The following is a 21,261-nucleotide window of genomic DNA, read 5'->3' as shown; positions in this document are numbered from 1 at the left end:
ATTATAGTTATATATATATATTTTTTTTAAAGTTTCCAAGGATGCATTTGTGAGTAGGAAGGAGTTGAGTTGACTACTTCAAATTACTAATAGTGTGGTTTTTTTTCTTAAAAAAAAAGGGGGGGGGGGAACTTGCATTTAATGTTTTGTTACCTGATAAAACATTTAAATTTTGATTGTAATATTTTTGTGCTGAGAATTGAACCTAGGGCCTCATACAATGAAGGTGTATTATCCCCCACTCTGCTAACCCCAGATCTTCAGGCATTACCAGGGCAAACAGAAGCTTATGTCCTTGAGACAAGCTTCTGATGACGTACACTCCAAATTTCTAGAAAGACTAAATTTTGAGTTAAAATGTTCAATCAGTACTTTATTTTTCTCCAATATATGCACCTTCAATCTTTGTGCCTATAGCCTTTGTGGTAACAGCTTACCCATATAGAAGTCAGAACAGTTAGTTTTAATTCAAAGATGAATTAAAACATTATGAACAGCTGCACTTTGATGTGAAATAGGAAGTGTGCGTTCATGTCTCATGAAGCAGTCATTCTGCATCAGGCACAAAAATTTTTGTTGACAAACAGCAGAAATTCTCAGTGTGGCCTTCTGGGAATGACAAACGTGACTGGTTTTGTTCTCTTCTACTGACTCCTCTCCCAGGTTATTGACTAACAGTTTATTTGAGATGTATTTCAAATGCAACAAAATCTCTCCATTTTGCTCTCATAGAATCTGACTTTTGTCCAACTGAGTGACCCCAGGTGTGATAGCATGCATCCCTGTCACAGGTTGAGACAATCTTTGTGGCACAGATAGGCTGTGTGAGAGTAGAGTTTGTGACTGGCAGGGTACCAGCACAGCTCAGGGTGTGTGTGTGTGTGTTTGTGTGTGTGTGTGTGTGTGTGTGTGTGTGTGACTTGTCACTTCTCTCTCTTCAGGCGCTCCATGTCGAGCTGGAAGTTGTCCAAAGCCCTTTCTCTGGAGATGATTCAGCTGAAAGAGAAGGTGGCCAGATTCTCCTCAACCTCCCCATTCCAGAACCTTGAGATTATCGCAACACTGGGCGTTGGTGGGTTCGGAAGAGTGGAGCTTGTAAGGGGTCTACGTTTCAAGCATCTGAGAGAAGCATTCTGACTCTTTGTTTTGTTCTGTTTTATATCCCAGCTTAGGTTGGAGGAATACATGAGTTATCTCTGCTATCTTAAAGTATTCTGAATCTGAGGAAGTAATTATTTCCTTCTATTTGCTCTTGCAAATAGTAATTAAGTGATCTCTTACATCACATCCTGGAATGAATCCTTCTTGATAGTAATTATTGGAGAATGTACCAAGTAGGCATTCTGAAAGATTATGAAATGTAAAAAAAAAATGTATTTTGTAACAATCACTCACATGTGCATAGATGTGTACAGTCAAAACCCAGTATCTCTCTACAGTGGCCAGCAGAAATACCCTAGGTGGAATCCTTAATATTATAGACATATTCCTTAAGAACCCTGCTTCTATGTCCATGCTTGGCTTTCACTACCCTGTTTTGGGGTCATGTAAAATTTTCCATCAGAGAAACAGAAAAGAATGGAAGCCAGAGGATGTCTGAAGAGCAGCCTTCCACAGCACTCAACAGAGTGCTGGGAGCCAGAGCCTGGTGTCAGCACCAACTTTGTGTGCTTAATAGTCAGCCTCCAAGAAGTAGCCGAGGTCCTGGGTTAGACCAAGTGTTCTGAGAAAACTGTGGAATAGACAACTGTGCTCTTTTGGGGCACAGATGGCTCTGAGCCCCTGGCAATCACCAAGCCCTTCTTTGCCTAGGCGATTTTTAACAGTTCACTGTACCATAACCTCCAGGAGCTATATCGAGGCCTTCGTCTGCGGGCTGGCTGGGCATAAGCAGCTGTGGTATGCTGCTACAGACCCCAGTAGATCAGTTCACACCCACTCCAGACTCATCTCTGATGGAGGAGGGGAAGAACACTTTCCTAACTAGGTGAAGAATATTTGTAATGAATCTTATGCTCTATGCAGATATTCTGTGCACTGGTATTTTCCACCCAAGAACACAGCTAAAAGATTGAATTAATAATACTGAGACCTGCTCTCCTAGACAATAACTACTGAAGAAGTAATTCCTCCAGTCATTTGAAAAATCTATAGACATTACAAATGATAACTATGATGAGACTATAAGATGTAGTCAATTTCCATTTACTTTTCAGTATTGTCTGCTTATGGATTTTTATACCTATCAGAAAAAATAGTTGTTTTCAACTTTGATTTACCTTTAATAATACATTCTGATTTTTGCATACAGAGAAGGCCTTCTCTTACTTTCCAATACCAATTTATGCATTGATGAATATATGTTTCCATTACTTGATGTCTGTTGAACTTTGGAAATGTGCCTGATACAATCAAGGAAATGAATTTCTACTTTTAATTAATTTAAATTTAAATAACCATGTGATTAGTAAGCTGCTCACTGAATAGGACAGAGAGTTAATTTGATATGAGTTTCTTTGAAAATTAGAAATGAATATTAAGAAATAAGAAGCCTTGGAAATTTTTACCAATGTTGATCGTGTTGCACAATGAAAATTGAAGATTTCTGTCGATGAAATTTAATGAAACTATGTTTTCTTAGTAGAAAAATTTTAGAACTAAGTTATATGAAGTATTTTGAATATGATTAGAAGTGCATAAAATTATATAGAAATCAGTCCTTGAGAAATACATGGTTAAAAGCAAATATACTCTTTAAATGTAAAATAATTTAACTCCCATCAATTAATATGTTATATTACATATTGCAAATTGTCGTGGTACATTAAGTATGAGAATGCTTCCATTTCTCACATAGGTTAAAGTTAAAAATGAGAATGTGGCTTTTGCCATGAAGTGTATAAGGAAGAAGCACATTGTTGACACTAAACAGCAAGAACATGTCTACTCAGAAAAGAGGATCCTGGAGGAGCTGTGTTCTCCCTTCATCGTGAAGTAAGTGAGCAGGAGTGTTATTCTCCTATGGGATCTGGGGTAGGAATTTCCAATTGCTTCTATCCTAAGGAAACCTTGCTAATGTACACACGAGTGTGTGTGTGTGTGTGTGTGTGTGTGTGTGTGTGTGTGTGTGTAGCATATTATAAACTACTTGGAGCTAATGTAGAATTTGGGAAGGAGGAAGCAAGCAGCTGCCCAGGATGGGTGGATGTTAAACCTCTGCAGGGAAGGCATTTGGGAACACAGTTACCAAAGGGGGACATACCTGGTCCTAGAAGTCTAAAGCTCCAAAGTGACCATCTCCTGATAGTTATTCCTTTTTGTGTTGCACTTGTTAGCTGCTTGGAGGAGATATTATCTAGGCCATCACCTTCTTTTCTTTGTGGGCCGTCGATATAAGCCAGTTTAAATTTTCATTTACTTCTTAACAATCCCTAAGTGTAGTTTCGGTGACTTCTATTGCTGTGCAGCCTACAGGAAAAACCAAATAGGTTTGTGGCATCTAGCCCTGGCTCTAGCTCTGGAGCCCACACTCTGAAATGCTTTTACTTTCTGACTAGCCTGTACTATGTGGCCCAGGATGACCCTGAACTCACAGAAATCTTCCTGCTCTTGAATGTCATGATTTCAAATGCGTTGCCCCCATACCAAGCTTCTAAAGAGATGAGTTACTACAGTTCCTATGTTGTGCATTATCAGCTCTCCCAACTGCTTCCCTCTGGGTGTGGTACAACCAAGAAAAGTATAAGGGCCTTCCCCTTTCCTTCTCCCCACCAGCCATTCCATTCCCACTCTCTTCCTCCTCTCCTCTCATTCGTCCTTCTTTCCATTTATTACATGTGTATAAATGTCTGCCTGCATGTATGTGTATACTATATGTATGGCTAGTATCCACCTAGGCCAAAAAGAGGGTGATGGAATTGTCATTATACACAATATGAGCTGCCACGTGGGTATTGGGAATGGAACCTACATCTTTTGTGAGAGGAGCTACTGGTGAGCCATCTCTCCATCCCCTAAAACAGGTTCTTCTTGAACTCCAAGCACCCAAAAATATTTGCACCCCAGTGTTGATTGTGGTGGCATACTGTCTAGGCTCACCACTGAAGGTCTGAGGTTCTCTTACCTCAACTTGGAATATGGAGGCTATCTTACCCTAGCTTGGAGTGTGGAGGCCTGTTAAGCACAGAATCTCTGTCCTTCTTAGGCATCATTTTTAATGCTCAGAACCACTTTACCCACCTTCTATTTTCCATGGGTTAGCCAAGGACAGCAGAGCTCCTTAGAGGTGGGCCTTTGTTGAACCTGGATTATACATACTCCTCACCCACCTCCTCTCCACTTCTAGGTGTCCTTGCCAAGTTATTTCCCACTAGCCTTACTACTTAAAAGCTTGTCCTCTAGTCTAGTTTCAATACTAGCTAGCCAAATAGGGGGCATACAACATGTGTATAATGAACTGTGATGAAAGGTACATATGAAGTGATTGATACATGAGTCTGTGGCTTTGGGGAGGAAAGAGAGGTTCTATTTGATAGGTGACATAATGAGCCACTTTATGATGAAGGTGGTCTGGTACTCAGCCTTTTAAGAAATGGAGTTGAGGAAGTTTAGCCTGTGGGCGGAGGCAGGGCCTTGTGTAAGTACAGGACAAAGTCAGAGATCCAAGGAGTAGTCAGAGAGGCCTTGGTGAGAAGCCCTGCGCAGCTGTTGGATGCTATCTTAGTTAGGGTTTTACTGCTGCGAACAGACCTCATGAGCAAGGCAGCTCTTAAAAAGGACAACATTGAATTAGGGCTGGCTTACAGGTTCATCAAGGTGGGAGCGTGGCAGGGCCAGGCAGGCATGGTGCAGGAGCAGCTGAGAGTTCTACATCTTCATCTAAAGGCCACTGGGAGAAGACTGGCTTCCAGGGAGCTAGGATGAGGGTCTTACTATGGTGCCACACCTACTCCAACAAGGCCATACCTCCTAAGAGTGCTGCTCCCTAGGCAAAGAAGATTTAAAGTACCACAGGTGTCTATTTGGAAATGGGAATCATTGTTACAAATGTTGCTGATGGCAGTCTAAGCAGCTTCCAAGACTTTAGAACCACATTTCTCATCACTTGTTTTCATCTGTCTCCACAGATTGTATCGTACTTTCAAGGACACTAAATATGTATACATGCTCCTGGAGGCCTGCTTAGGTGGGGAGCTGTGGAGTATACTAAGGGACAGGTAAGGAAAAGATCTGTAAGCAAAAACTGTTACCAATTTACATCTAGGCTGGGCTATAAAGATGGCACTATGATATGATTATAGGAAAATGCTCTCATTGCATATATCAGGGTAGTCATTGGTGTTTTTATTTTATTTTTATTTTATTTTATTTTTTAGCTAACAGTACAGAGGTAACATGTGGGTCTTGTAAAATAATCCGCCTTTGTAGTATACGGACTAAAGAGTTTCAGGCATATAGCATGCATGAGCTATCCAAGGTCACATGGATAGGAAGAGGCAGACTCAGGTTCAGAATGTTAATAAGGGGGTGTGATGGGAGAATAATTATGTCCTCACAATACAAAGCAGAATGCGATGTCTACGAAGGTTTGATTTTATGAAAGGAATGATTTTGGTAGTCATACTACAGATGGCACGAGGCAGCTTCTATGCAGAAGCCATAACAGTAAAAGCTTGAAAGATTCCTAGACAATACAGAAGAAAGAGGGTGATATTAAAATATCCCACTAATATGAAAGCTAAATAATGACAGAGAAGTTATGTATTTGTAAGGAAATGACAAATCAAAGGATGCCCCAAAGATGACAAAGACTGAATCAGAAGGGCAGAGAGGTGGGAAAAGACAAAGCAAGAAAACTGAAGACAAGGGCACCAGAAGAGGAATGTGAGGGCATGCTATAATAAATACGTAAGGGTGTCATTGACAGGCAAGGCCTTAAATGCTCTTCTTTGGCACAGTGCTCCCCAACCCTGACTGCATGACACAATTTTATGTGGAACTCTTACAAGCCAAGAACCTTTTTTCCTATCATGTTGTGATTCATTTTACTGGGGTGTGGTCCAGTAAATCATTTGTTTAAAGGCACATCAGTGCTCTTATGGCTGAGACCCACTGAGCTAGGAATGTAAGTAAATGAATGTTGGGTTAAGAGCATGTGCCCATGACCACACGTAGATTATAATATGATCTAGATGCCTCAGATGGCACCAAGGACATATTCAGAGTAATAAGAAGAGAAACCATGTCATTGCAGAGGCAGCTTTGATGAACCCACCTCCAAGTTCTGTGTCGCTTGTGTGACAGAAGCATTTGATTATCTGCACCGACTAGGCATTATCTACAGAGACCTTAAGCCTGAGAATTTAATTTTGGATGCCGATGGCTACCTTAAGTTGGTAAGGAACATTCTCTACTCAGTAACATGTGAGATATTTCTGCAACAAAACTGCACTATAGTTGCAATCTCTTTTTCGTTTTGGGGCAGCTGCTACTTTTACTATGAGGGATGTGGCACTTGAATACTTTATGCTTCATACCATGAACAATGCTATGCATGTATTCTATTTAAATATTTTTTACCTGTATGGATGGTTTGCATATTTGTAAGTGCCCATGCATTCATGTCTTGTGCCCAAAGAGTCAGAAGAGGGTGACAGATCCCCTGGAACTGCAATTGCAGACAGTTGTGAGCTTCCGTAGGAGGGCTAAGAACTGATCCCCATCTTCTGAAAGAGCAGCCAATGCTCTCAAGCTCTGAGCACTTTCTCCCTTAACTATGTATACATTCTTCTTTGGCTCAGTATTTCAACCATATCTCAACTCTTCCTGAAGATTCACATCACAGAATGCCTTTCAAGTTTGTTAGTATTTTTTAATGATTATAATTGTGTTTTGTTTGGTGCTACATAGAGGAACTGCCTTGTGAGGAATAAAGATGTCAGGGTGACTTCTGTCTCAAGGTATCCAGTTTCTAAGTAGGGAGAGAAGGAAACATGTGACCACTGATGGCTATTTTAAAATCTTTCTACTTGTTCCCATAGGAAGTGAGCATTCAGAAGCTTTGAGGTCAGGCTGTATGAGGATCAGCTTTCTTTGCTATCCATTCCTATGGTCCATTTATTCCTAATAGGAATCCCTTGCAGACCACAGAAAGGCATAAAATATTTTCAGTGAGATGCTAATAGAAGTTGGTGGTCAAACTGAGCAGAAAATAAAACCACTTTGGATCTCAGGAAGAAAACCTACAGGATGGGAAACCAAAGCAGCTTTTCAGCATCCATTTTGATAGCTCCTCAAACACATCTAGCCATATCTGAACTTAACACTTACAAAGATATGCCACCTCAAGGGTTCGATGTAGGCAGATAACATTATTTACTGATCAGTTATCAGATGCAGATGCCATGTTAAAACTTTAACAGTGAATCTGTTCAATAATGTATAAGCTAGGTTTGGTTGGTATAATTGTGAAATTTAGCCCAAGTGATTAAATTTGTTATGTTTAATTTCTAAGAGATCTTTTCCTATGAAGTAAAATAAGAGGCCTTTCATGTGAGACCTGGCTCACTCCCAAGAAACATTTTAATCCATTCAAGCTTTATTTTGTCCATGAAAGACAGCTTTCAGAACTGGCGAGGTCTGAACATGAGACTTCACAATTCATCCATTGACTGTGCCTCCTCCAAGTCTTTAGGGAAACTCTCTGGAATATTCTAGAAGAAAGAAAAACTATCATGAAGGCTGAAGACTGTTTATTAAATATATCTCTTACTTTTCATAGTTGTTTTCCCCAAACCCTCAGAGGGTGTACTTAGTATTTATGGCACTAGATGGCAGGGACTTCCTGTTTGCCATTATTATCCAGCCTTCTTGTTTATCTATCAATGAGCAAAATAAACAGCGATTTGAGGTATCTAAGAAAGTCAGTTTTGAATTTTCAATTACCAATTATATTTTGAGCTAGATATCCTGAATTACTTTCACTGCGAAATGTTTGGAAATAACCAGATAAAACATGAAGAAGAGGGTTGGGAATGTACTGAGGGGTTCCTTAGACAACATAGGGATTCCTATGGGGCTGGGAAAGAAGATGGATCAATAGTGGATGGTTATTGCATTGCACACAGAAGGGCCCAAGATGTACAGCAGCTGTCTCATCTGGGCAAAAGCTTAGGATCACTCTTCAGTGCTGTCATCGAAGCTGCATGTTCCAACAAGAATGACCTAGAGTTTTGATTTAGTGGCTGTGTCATTGAGGAATAGGAGACCAAACCTTAAATCTGGGCATTGTGGAAAACACAAGCAAGAATTTAAATGAAGAGGGACCCAAGCTGGAACCATTTCTAAAGTCCTAAACACCACTGTAGATTCTTTTTAAAAGAATCTCTCCTGTCAATTCAGGACACAAAGAGCTCCTGGAGGTGAAGTTCCAGGAAAGACAAGCTCATGCTAAGCATATTAATAATAAATGTATGAGAAAAAACACTAAGTACCATGGGGATTAGCTGCCAAGAGAGCGTAGAGCAGAAATAGATGTGTATGCTCCTCCAGGCTCCCAAAAGTGATCTAAGAAGTTTGTAGAAAGAACCAACAAATTAAGTGTCTGCTGAGAAAAATAAGGCTACAATAATTAATTAAGTATACAGTGGGAGATTTTATGTATCATAGAGTAGCTTGTGATGGACCACCTTTGTGTAACTAATTTATGTATAAAGTATGAAGGCACTGGAGAGCAATCAAAGGAAATAAATATCTAAGCCTTGATAAAGGGCATCCTGCTAGATGAGACCCACATTTTTAAACGGCTGCATAGGTGCTTATTGAGAATATGCCTCTGTATATAAGAAATTAGGATTGAACGTAACTTAACATCATACCCAATGAGCAATATTGAATATTTTTCATTGGATTGAGAACAAAAAGAGATTATCTGATCTTACACTATTTACATGGTAATAGGTTTCAGCAAATGAAGTAAACCAAGAAAGGGCAAAAAAAAAGCCCCAAGTCAGAAAATGAAATAAGTCAACTCTTTTTAATATAGCATGATTTTTTATTTATTATTTTTTATTATTATTTACTTAATTATTTGTCATTTAGAGAAATTTAAAAACATCTATCAAAGAAGAATTTAGGATGTGTAAGTGAAGCATTGTTGGCACAAAATCAATAAGAAGTAAAATTTTCTTTTTTGCATAGTAATAACAAAGAGTTCTGAATGAAATAAAATGACATAGCATCAAAATCATAAAATATTATATTAAAATAGTATCACCATTATAAAAAAATAAAATATATAAAGATATAATAGATCTTCACTGAAAATCATTAAATATTAATAAAAATAATTAAATGGTAATAAAGACTGAGTTCGTGATTTGTAGAAAGTAATAGTATATCAAGCAAAATTGTATGAAGATGTCTGTTTTTCCAAACTGATTTACATGATTTTTACGACAATGCAATCAAACCTGCCTCGAAAGGCCTACTCTGATGCCACGTGCCAATACTTTACTGTCTTCTTCTGGTCACACAAAGCCAGCACTTGCTTTCTGTAGGAAAAGAATCTCTGAATTCCAGGGCACCATCAGGGTTCCCTTGGATACTGGTTACTGTAGTAGAGAAGTATAGAATTTAAACAAAGTGAATCTTAAAAGAGAAAGGCCAGTCAGTGTAAACAGAATGAAATAAAGGGGGCAGGGAAATCAGGGAATTGGCGAGTGTCAGTTGACAACTTACCAGCAACCAAAGAAGCCAGAATTCAGTAGAAAATCATGCTTAAAAACTCTGAGCAAGAATAACTGACAAATTTTAATTATAAGCCCAGAGAAACCGTCTTTCAGGAAGGGTGGGATGACATATTTAGGCAAAGAGGAGAGGTGTTTCCTACATTAAAAGGATATGATTATGGGAAGTTAAAATATGACACTTTCCCTCACAAAGAGAGTGCAAAGCAGCAGGAATGGTGACCACAGGACAATGGTAAATCTGTCATCTCATTAGGGTGTAAATCAGACACACTGCAATGCATCACATTAAAACAAGAAAATGCTAACTAGCTCAACAGCAGTGGCACATAAACTTAAAGTAGGAGTCTCTGAAATTAAAATAGGAGGATAAAATGTCATCTTCAAAGCAAGCAGCAAGAAGAAACAGGAGACCAGAGGTGGGGGAAGAACATAAATTAAGAAATTAGAGAGAAATCCAAGATATGTAAATGAACTTAACTCTCCACATTAAAAAAAAAAAAGAATTGTCAAATAAAATTATAAAATAAAAATCATGGGCTGGTGTGATGGCTCAGCGGGTAAGAGCACTGACTGCTCTTCCGAAGGTCCTGAGTTCGGATCCCAGCAACCACATAGTGGCTCACAACCACCCATAATGAGCTCTGATGCCCTCTTCTGGTGCATCTAAAGACAGCTGCAGTGAATTATGCCAGAGTGAGTGGGGCCAGAGCCAGTAGGGCTGGCAGAGGTCCTGAGTTCAATTCTCAGCAGCCACACACATGATAGCTCACAGCCATCTGTACAGCTACAGTGTACCCATACACATAAAAAATAAATAAAATAAATCTTAAAAAAAATCATATATGTGATATCTGCAACAGAAAGACTTAAAATGAGATGCAGGAAACTGAAATTATGGATGAAAAGCATGTCTGGAAAATGTTGAGTCAATTAGACATTGGGTTTCACTTTGTCATTGTCGGGGAAAAAATATTCCTAAAGGTGAAGAGATAACACATTATGAGAGGGTGCACAGCTCATCAAGGTCATAGAAACAGCCTGGTTTATTTTTTAAAGTGTTTTCTAATAAGATTCTTCAAAAGTCAACAGTAGACTGGCAGAATTAGGGACAGAAGTAGTTACAGACATTTTAATACACCACTCAAAAATTGATAGGGCATTGAGTCACAAAATACAACAGCATTAGAAGATGCATGGAACATAATGAATATATGACCTCATAGGCCTGTGAAATGTTTTTCCCAGTAGGTGATGAATGCACAGGAGAAAAATTTTAGCAAATACTGGGCCATTAAGCAAGCTTCAGCAAAGAAAAATATAGGGATTGGGCTGCTGGCAGAAAACCCTGTAGAACTACATTGACTGAGAATTCCTGGGGTGGTTGAATGGATTGGCAGTGGTAGGGATGCCTGACATCTGCATGGCAGGAGTCACAGGGTCCTTGCAATAGTGACCTTGGCTTCACTCATATATATGTATGTATGTATGCTTGTATGTATGTATGTATGTATGTATGTATACACATACGTATATATTTCTCCTTTATCTTAAACCCTGAAATTTTCACGGGAAGTTAGACATCTAATGAAGGTAATTAAGAAAAAAGGAACAAAATGAAATTATGGTGTCATGGGCCATTAAGATGATTTTTATTGCAGAGTGCTCAGTACCTCCTGGTCTAGGTTTATTGCTAGATATTTGTTTTCAGGCTAGTGAATGGCCGCGTTCCCATGATGTTTTTCAACATGTTTTATTGTTTTACTGATTAACTTCTGGGTTTGTAAGTTGATTTTGTATCTTGCCACTTTGGTGAAACTGATTATTCCTAGAAGTTTTCTGGTAGAAAATTTGAGATCCTTTATGTATAATATCACATCATCCACAAAAAGGGATCGTTTGAGTTCTTCCTTTCCTTTAAGTTTCCCTTTGCTTTCCTTCTTTTGTTTTATTCTTCCAGCTAAAACTTCAAAAACTATGTTGAAGGGTGGCCAACAGTCCTGCCTCCTTCCTGATTTGAAGAGGACTCCTTTAGCCTTTCTCTATTCAGGATGATACTGGCTGTGGCTGTGGGTTTGTCATATGTAGCATTTACTTTGCTGAAGTACGTTCTCTTCAGTCCTGTCCTCTAGAACTTTGATAGTGATGTCATGTTACATGTTGTCAAAGGTGCGCTCTCTCTCTCTGTCTCTCTCTCTCTCTCTGCCTCTCTCTCTCTCTTTCTCTCTCTCTCTCTCTCTCTCTCTATATATAGTATATATATGTATGTATATATACATAGTATACATATGTATATATATATACATGTATATAATGAGAGAGAGAGATAGATACAGTCATATTACTTTTGCCTTTATTTTTGTCTTCATGTCTACTTATGTGTTTCATTACACTTATAAACTTCTGTATGTTGAACCATCTCTACTTCTAGGATAAAAGATAAAACTAGACTGGATGATTTTTTAAAAAACATGACTGTTTTCAATTTGAAAATGAAAAGAGGAAAATAAAAAGTAAGAATATGAGAAAAATACATAGGTAATAGAAAAGCTAAGATTTGGAGCTCTGTGTCTTACAAGGTCATAAGAATGTGCCTATTGTTGATAATTACAGACATGCTTGTGGTAAAGAATGAAGGCCCCATTCTGTTCTTCCTCTTCAGTCCTGAGTGAAATGGGTTTTCATTTTGTTTGTTGGTGTTATTTCATTGATCTGTCCCCAGTAAGGTTCAACCTGGACCCAAGTTGTCTTTGCCAGAAAACACACTAAGTACTGATTGAAGAATCAGAGGATCGTGGATATCTCACACATGTCTTTCCTGTGCTAATGCCGTATTTTATTTCTTCAATCTTGTTTCACTTTCCAAGCCAAGGAAGGCCAATGAAGCCAATAGTGTTACGAATATATGTATGAATGTAAGGAAACAGATGTAGTACACATTTTAAACACCAAGCTGGGTCCGGTAGTGAATCCTAATAGGGCTCGTGTCAGGAGTGTAAATGGAAGCCTATGAGTCATAAAAAAAAATCAGCAGTGGTGTGAACAGTGAACATACTTTGCATTTTTACTATTTATTTATTTTGTTTTTTTGAGACAAGGTTTCTCTGTGTAGCCCTGGCTGTCCTGGAACTTACTCTTGTAGACCAGGCTGGTCTCGAACTCAGAAATCTGTCTGCCTCTGCCTCCCAAGTGCTGGGATTAAAGGTGTGCGCCACCACTGCCCGGCACTTTGCATTTTTTTAATGTAGGACTCTAAGTAAAATTAAATTGTTCTATAGTCACACCTGTACAGTCACAAAACAGAAATCAACAAGTCATCTGTGTGGAATTTTAAAGACACCAAAATAACTCAGCAGTTAGTGGAGAAAATGTTAATAGTTGAAACCAGGTGAGAGAATATACTAATGAGGAACAAATTAGAAATAGCTAGGAAGACCAAAAAATAAATAGGAAAATAGGAAATGCCAGTGAACCAGTATCCAACTTTAGAAGTTAAAATGACAGAAGAAAATAAATGTAAATTAAAGGGAGAGAATAATCACAAATTGTCATAAAGTAAGAGGCTACTCACACCTAAAGCTGATTATTTGAAAACACTGATACAATTAACAAATCTGTACCTTTTCTGTTCATTTTAGGTACATTTTTGTCACTGTTATAAAACATCATAATCAAGGCAACTCATGAAAGACAGCATTTATATTGGGACTTCTGTTCAGAGGGTTAGAGTCCATGATCACAGAGCAGAGGCATGGTGGTTGGAACAGATGAAAAATTACATCTTGTTCTACAAGTTGGAGGCAGAAAGAGAAAGATTGAGAATGGTGTGCATCTTTTGAAACTTCACTGCCCACCCACAGTGATTCACCTCCTCCAATCAGGCCAGGCCCTTCATGCGTCCAGAAGACTTCCACCAGCTGGGGACCAGGCATTCAAATATATGAGTCTCTTATTCAAACCACATTGTACTCCCTGCCTCCATAGGCTTGTAGCCATATCATAATTTAGTCCAACTTTAAAAGTCCCTATCCCCGTAGTCTTTCAGTCTTTTCCCAGTTTAAAACTCCAAAGTCGCATTTGAGAAGCAAGGCAATGTCTTGATTCTAACAGCCTTATAAAACAACAACAACAATAAAAACAACAACAACAACAAACCAGCAAATTACATACATACAGCATAAGGTGGCACAGAATGTACATTACCATTATAAAAAGCGAGGAATAGGGACTGAGTGAAGAAATGCTGAACTAAAGCCAAGTCTGAAACCCAGAGGGGAAAACTCCAAATCCTGTAACTCTATGTCTGACATCAGAAGGCTTAGATGGCTCTTCCATTCTAGCTTTGCTGACTGCAACACCCTACCCCATTTTGGGGGCTGGTTCAGTTCCACTCCCTGTCTACAACTTTCCTTAGCAGAATGGCCCCAGCATCGTCAACATCAATCTATGCTTTTTCTTTCACAGCTTCACATAATGGCCCCTCAAAGCCTTCATGCAAGGACTCCTCTGCCCTTAGTGGCTCTCTGTAACCATGAAGGAAGATTCTACAACTCCATTACTTGTGTATCTTTCATGACTCTCAAGGCAGAACCATGAGTCCAGACCCGCCACATTTGGGAACTCCTTGGGGGTGGGGCTGGGGGGCTGGTTCCATGGAATCACGCGTGCAGGCAGAAACTTTCCTCTGCAAAGCTTTACAGAAGTAGAGCTTTCCTTTTTACAAGTTGGAGGCTTAGCTGGGTGGCTTTTTACTCTGAGGACACCCCCCTTTTTTTCCCCTTCATGGGAGGCCTTTCTTTCCTCTTCTCATCTCTTTCAACATAAGCCACTAAATTCCTTGCATTCTTTCCTACTTCAAACAGTACATTTTGTATTTCCTTTCGCCTCACTTGCTCTTCCTCATTGTAGACCTGCATAAGAGTGATTCCTAATGCCCATGCAGCAAAGCCAATTATTAGGCTGTTTCGAAGTCTTCTTTGTCAAAGAAATGCAGTAATTTTCAATTTGGCTTCAGACAGATCCTTAGGACAAGGACAGAAAGCAGCCACGTTCTTTGGTTCTTTGGTAAAATACCACAAGAACCGTCTCTCGCACAGTAATTAATATGTTTCCCCTGAGACGGATTGAGCTGGGATTGCACAGTCCATGTGGCTCTTAGTATGACTGTCTTCCAGGATCTACTAGGATGGCTCGCTTCCGAAGCCTCCCTTTACCAGTTCAACCCCCTCCTAGTCTAACGTCCCACCATGGTCCACATTTCTCTAAAAGCAGCATGAGCAGGCCTGTTGCAGTAATAGCCCAGTTCCTGGTGTCAGCTGTCATGGTTACTTTCCTATTGCTATAATGAAACACCATGATCAAAGCAACTTATAAAATAAGGCATTTAATTTGGGCTTTACAGTTTCAGAAGGTTAGAGTCCGTGATGGAAGAGCAAAGGTGTAGCCGCAGAAGCAGATAAGCACCTACATCTTAATCCACAAACTGGAGGCAAAGGCACTGAGAATGGTGATTTGGTGAGAATGATTTTCTTTGGAAATCTCAAAGCTTGCCCCCAGTGATATACCTGTAACAAGGCCATATCTCCTAGTCCTTCTCCAGTAGTTCCACCGACTAGGACCATGCATTCAAAATATATGAGCCTATGGGTGGACATTCTCATTCAAACTGCCCCACTGCTTCAAAGAAAATAAGATCTACAGAAAAAAATGCTCTTATGGATGAATATTATTATAGTAAAAGCAAGGTTTATGTGGGTTAGAAAGGTAACTTCCAACTTTTTAGATAACTTTATAGTGTATATGAAATCTTAGTTGTCCATAAAATATATACAACATGCCCAGGTAAAGTAATCTAAAGAGAAATAAAAAGTCATATTAAAATATTATTAATTTCATGGACTTTACAGTTTAATCTTACACAAATTCCTTGTAAAAATAGTAAAAGACTAATTATTTTCACTTTAAGAAGCTACTTAATGTAAATTTAATCATTCAAGGAAATCTCCTTAAAAAAACAAATTAACATTGCATATCACTCATGAACCGAGTGCACACATTAAAATATTAACAACTGACCATTGCAACAAATCACAAATTCATAGCATACATCACACCAGGTTGGAATATTTCTGGAATGTAAATACAGTTTAACCCGATGTTCCATGGAAAAAGCCTTTGATTTTCTGGTTCTGTGTGTAAAGAACTTGGAAATTACCACTCTCTTGTAACATAGGTAAGGAGCTAGCCAGACGTGAAAAGTCAACAGCCCTCTGGGATCTATGACACATGTGACAAGGAGAGTGCTTCTGAGGTTGAGAAGGCATGAGGCAGGGGGAGTTGGGTCACAGTGTGCAGGAGCAGAAGCCCCAAGGATGGAAACCTCTGTGGTACTCACACTCTATGACTTTGTCCTAGAGAGCTTGGCTGAGTTTTCCCAGCAAACAACAGACAAAGTTCCTTAACCTTCCTGAAAGGAGCAGAAAAGAGGGGCTATTTTGAAATGAGACAGTGCACTTTATTCTTCCTGATCAGGAATGTCTCAGGAGAAATTCAGAGCCAGTGCCTGGCCTGATAGTTTATTATCAGAACCAGCCTGACCTGGAAGAAGAGAAAGATACCAATCCCAACCCACTCAAGCTATTTTGCCTCACCTAAGGGGGAAGAAGTCAGGGAAATATTTGCAAAGTTCGCATGGCAGAAGCTTGTTTCATTAAAGGACCAGGACCTAACTGCAGAGGCATAGAATATACCATTACTCCTGGGACGTATCATTGTATTATTTGGGACTATTCACAGCCACTCCTTTGGCTCTGCTTTTCATATCTGGCTCTCAGGTGCATGTTATATGGCCTGCAAAAGGAAAAATATAAATTGAAGAGGCAGAATCACCCTCAGAACTAGGCACCATAAGGACATTGGAAGTTAGACTCCAGAGGACCAAATAGCCCTATTAAAAATGGGGTACAGGGCTAAAGAAAAAATTCTCAACTGAGAAATACCAAATATTGAGAAACAAAGAATGTTGAGAACATAAAGATATGTTCAACATCCTTAGTCATCAGGGAAATGAAAATTAAAACAACCCGGAAATTCCACTTCACACCAGTCAGAATGGCTAGGATCAAAAACTCAGATGACAGCAGGTGCTGGTGAGGTTGTGGAGAAAGAGGAACACTCCTTCATTGCTGGTGGGATTGCAAGCTGGTACAACCACTCTGGAAATCAGTTTGGTGGTTCCTCAGAAAATTGGACATAGTACTACCTGAGGACCCAGCAATACCACTCCTGGGCATATACCCAGAAGATGCTCCAACATGTAATAAGGACACATGCTCCACCATGTTCATAGCAGCCTTATTTATAATATACAGGAGTTGGAAACAATCCAGATATCCCTCAACAGAGGAATGGTACATCTACACAATGGAGTACTACTCAGCTATTAAAAACAATAAATTTCTGAAATTCTTAGGGAAATGGATGGATCTGGAGAATATCATCCTGAGTAACCCAATTACAAAAGAACACACATGGCATGCACTCTCTGATAAGTGGATATTAGCCCAGAAGCTCAGAATACCCAAAATACAATCCACAAACCAGAAGAAACTCAAGAAGAAGGAAGACCAAAGTGCAGATACTTCAGTCCTTCTTAGAAGGGGGAACAAAATACCCATGGAAGGAGTTGCAGAGACAAAGTATGGAGCAGAGACTGAAGGAAGGACAATCCAGAGACTGCTCAACCTGGGAATCCTTCCCATATTCAATCACCAAACCCAGACACTATTGTAGATTTCAGCAAGTGCTGACTGACAGGAGCCTGATATAGCTGTCTCCTGAGAGGCTCTGCCAGTGCTAACTAAAACAGAAGTGAAGGCTCACAGCCATCCATTGGACTGAATACAGGGTCCCCAATGGAGGAGCTAGAGAAAGGACCCAAGGAGCTGAAGGGATTTGTAGCCCCATAGGAGGAACAACAATATGAACTAACCAGTACCCCCAGAGCTCCCAGGGACTAAACCACCAACCAAAGAGTACACATGGTGGAACTCATGGCTCCAGCTGCATATGTAGCAGAGGATGGCCTTGTCAGTAATCAATGGGAGGAGAGGCCCTTGGTCCTGTGAAGGCTCTGTGTCTCAGTGTAGGGGGATGCCAGGGCCAGGAAACAGGAGAGGGTGGGTTGGTGAGCAGGAGGAGGAGGGAAGAAATAGGGATTTTTTTCAAAGGAGGAACCAGGAAAGGGGAGAATGAACATTTGAAATGTAAATAAAGAAAATATCTAATTAAAAAAAAGGATGTTAGAATTGTCAGAATTTAAAACAGCCATGATTAACATACTGAAGGGCATAAGGGACAAACCAGATACCTTACAAGAACAAATGGCTGATATTAGTAAAGACATAAATCCTAAAGGAAAAAAAATACTAAAAATAAATAAATAATAAAAGTAGCTGTTATGAACCTATTAGCAAACTAGGTAAGGCTGAGATGAGAATCTCTGGATTTGAGGATTATCAGAAGAAATCTTAAAAATTAAAGAGAGCAGATGCTACAAAACAAGCAAACCAACCAACCAAGACCAGACTACTCAAGGGCTATGGAACTGAAGGATGACACCTAAGCAGAGGAGACTGGGAAGAGAGGGAATGAGACAAAGGGGACAGCAGGGACAGCAGTCAGGCTGGAAGCAGCAAGAGGAAAAGTAAGGTGCAGATCCACACAGGGGCAAAGGCAGGAGCACAGCGTGCCTGCACATGAGGGAAATGGAATGGCATAACGGTAGTTACAAGGATAGGAAGTAAGAGTCGGGCGTGCCTTACACTATGAATGGTATTGTGTCAACTGAATGTGTGAAGACCTGATAGTGTGTGCTCACAGACCACATGGCACTGAACTAGAAATGGGAAGCAGAAAGACAAGCTCATTTGATGTAAACACACTTATACATACTATTTGGGTATTTGGGGGTTGTGTTTTTGTTTTGTTGTTTTGTTTTGTTTGTCTTTTCCTGTTGGTGTGGTAAAATGCTCTTACAAAAGCAGCTTAAAGGAGAAAGGTTTATCCTGGCTCACAGTTTTTAGGCTATAGTGGGTCACACACAGTAGGGAAGCCAAGGTAAAAGGACTTGAAACGGATGGTCACATCATAAGCAGAAGCAGGAGGCAGAATTCAGTAAACACATGCTGCCACTGAGTTTCTTCCCTTCCCCACTGATACTGTCTAGGATCCCACAAGACACGGGTCTCACTGCAACAGTTAATGCAATCAGGATACTCCCCACACACTTGCCCAGAAGTCCATATCTCAGCTGATGCTAAATTCTTTGTAGTTGACAACACTAGCCACCACAATGGGTCAATACAGAGGTCTCATAACTATGTTTCAAAGTATTCTGATTCAAATAAAAATAAAAACCCAAGCTATCACCCAAGCTAATTTCTGGAATGTTCGCCAAAGCACTGAGTACCTTATTAAAAAAGGAAAAGGATTAAAAATCAACCATATATATTCCCAATTGAGGGAATACCATACAAAAACAGAAGCAAAACATCACACTCTAAATGACTGGGAGATAACTGAAAATAATCCATGTTCTTAAAGTTGAAAACAGAAAATTCCTAGAGGAAAAACTAATCATTTCAAAAACTGATGCTTTGAAGTGATCAATAGAAATCAACAGATCTCAAGATTAAATAGTAAGAAAAAAGGAGAGGACTTACAAATTAGTATTGCAAATTAAGGAGAAGATATTTTTACATGCTTTGTGGATACGGAGATGGCGATAAAGAAACTGTCAGTAGCCTGCTGGGTCAAGAGCTTAGATGAAATGAGCAAATTCTTAAAAAGACATAATGTTCCAAATGTTAGACAGGGAGAAATAAAACATAAATGAGTTGATATTTGATAAAATAGCAAAGGTGATCCTTAAACAAAGATTTTTTTTTAATGGTCTATCTAAGACCCACCCCAAGTAACCCTTACATCAATCCCACTCCCTGCATAAAAACTAAGTAAAAATCAATCACAGACATAAGCATTACATAATAACTCAGAAGACTCCTAGAAAATAGGGGAACATCTGGATGGGATTGAGAATGATGAAGACTTCTTAAATGCATATGAAAGGCTATGATCTATGAGAGAAATCATTGGTAAGCTAGACCTCACTGGAATTAAAAGGAACCGATCTGTTAAACAAGGCCAAGTCCAGAGAAAAACATCTTTAAGAGATATATCTGATAAGAGATCATTGCAAAAAATGTACAGAAATACTTAAAGCCAAATAATAAACTACTTGATTAATGATAAACTAATGACATCTTTAGGCAGCTTACCACAGAAAATTAAAGATGGGAAAGAGGAATATGAGAAATACAAAATCATAGATCATTGGGGAGTTAAACATTAAAACAGAACCTCACCACCATGTGCATGGTGCAGTGGCTCAAGTGTAGAATGTGGAGGACCACGAGCACGGGAGGATGTGGGTGGTCAGAAATTCTCATTCAGTACTGGACGGTGTGAATGGTACAGCTTCCTTGAAAGATATTGTTAGTTTCTTAACAAACTAAACATACATGGACCAATCACACAATTATATTCTCTGTTCTTACTGGAAAGAGACAGAAACTATGATCACCTAAGGACCTAGACATAAATGTTTATAGCTTTATCATAATTGCTGAATCTTGGGAGCAACCAAGATATCATTCAGTGGGTTTATGGCTTTATCATAGTGCTGAACTGTGAATAAACTATGGTAAATCCAGTTTCACCTGGATTTTTTTTCATGGAAAACTATTCAACTCTAAAATCAAATCAAGAGTTCTTAACTCATGAAAAAACTTGCTGTATCTTTAAATGCTATTTGCAAGCAAAGTAAAGCCATGAATGATAACAATGCTTCCTGCTGCATTGTCTCAACTGGAAGGCATTTTGTAAAAGGCAGGGGAAGGATTAGTAGCTGCTAAGATGTAGGGTACATAGGGAGAAGCATGAGTACAAATGGTTTAGGATAGTAAAATTGCCCAGTACTGTATGTAATGATAGATACGTGCAATTGTACATTTTCTCAAGCCTACAAAATAGGCATCAATTGTGAACGCTAAGGTAAAGAGGGGACATTGGTTTCAGAATGACAACTTGTCAACACTGGTGGTTGCTCACCTCCAAAACCTGTCCTGCTCTGGTGCTGACAATGAGAGGCCTGAGTATGCAGGGGACAGGAAGTTTATGAGGAAACTCTGTATTATCCCTTTCAATGTCGCTGCCTGATCTGAAGAAAATAAAGGCTTAAAACAAAGAGAAAATACATTTCAAAAATCACATTCAATAACTTAAAATAGTCACAATTTAATAACGAATTTAAAACCATCAGCAAAAACACACTACCTTAATAGATCTCTCCATTCATATATGTCAAAAGTCTTTGACATATGACTTTTGTCATATGTCAAAAAACATATAGAAAACATATAGAAAGACATGTCTAGAAAACATGTCTTTGAAGAAT

The 21,261-nt window shown here is 39.2% G+C and overlaps 1 protein-coding gene across 2 annotated transcripts in view; it reads left to right on the top strand.

Annotated features, from left to right (window-relative positions):
* Positions 1-21,261, top strand: part of Prkg2 (protein kinase cGMP-dependent 2) — a 110,234-nt gene that overhangs the window by 65,863 nt on the left and 23,110 nt on the right. Inside the window, exons 11-14 of one of the 2 annotated variants that reach the window (XM_031336905.1) lie at positions 942-1,095; positions 2,858-2,994; positions 5,127-5,216; positions 6,254-6,395. In XM_031336905.1, coding sequence (XP_031192765.1) covers positions 942-1,095; positions 2,858-2,994; positions 5,127-5,216; positions 6,254-6,395 — 523 coding nt within the window. Of the gene's footprint in view, positions 1-941; positions 1,096-2,857; positions 2,995-5,126; positions 5,217-6,253; positions 6,396-21,261 lie in introns of those variants that run through there. The other variant, XM_031336906.1, reaches the window with a different exon arrangement.

Source organism: Mastomys coucha, unplaced genomic scaffold (genome assembly GCF_008632895.1).
Source record: "Mastomys coucha isolate ucsf_1 unplaced genomic scaffold, UCSF_Mcou_1 pScaffold22, whole genome shotgun sequence".
NCBI lineage: Eukaryota > Metazoa > Chordata > Mammalia > Rodentia > Muridae > Mastomys > Mastomys coucha.
This window is presented reverse-complemented; position numbering and strand designations above follow the sequence as displayed.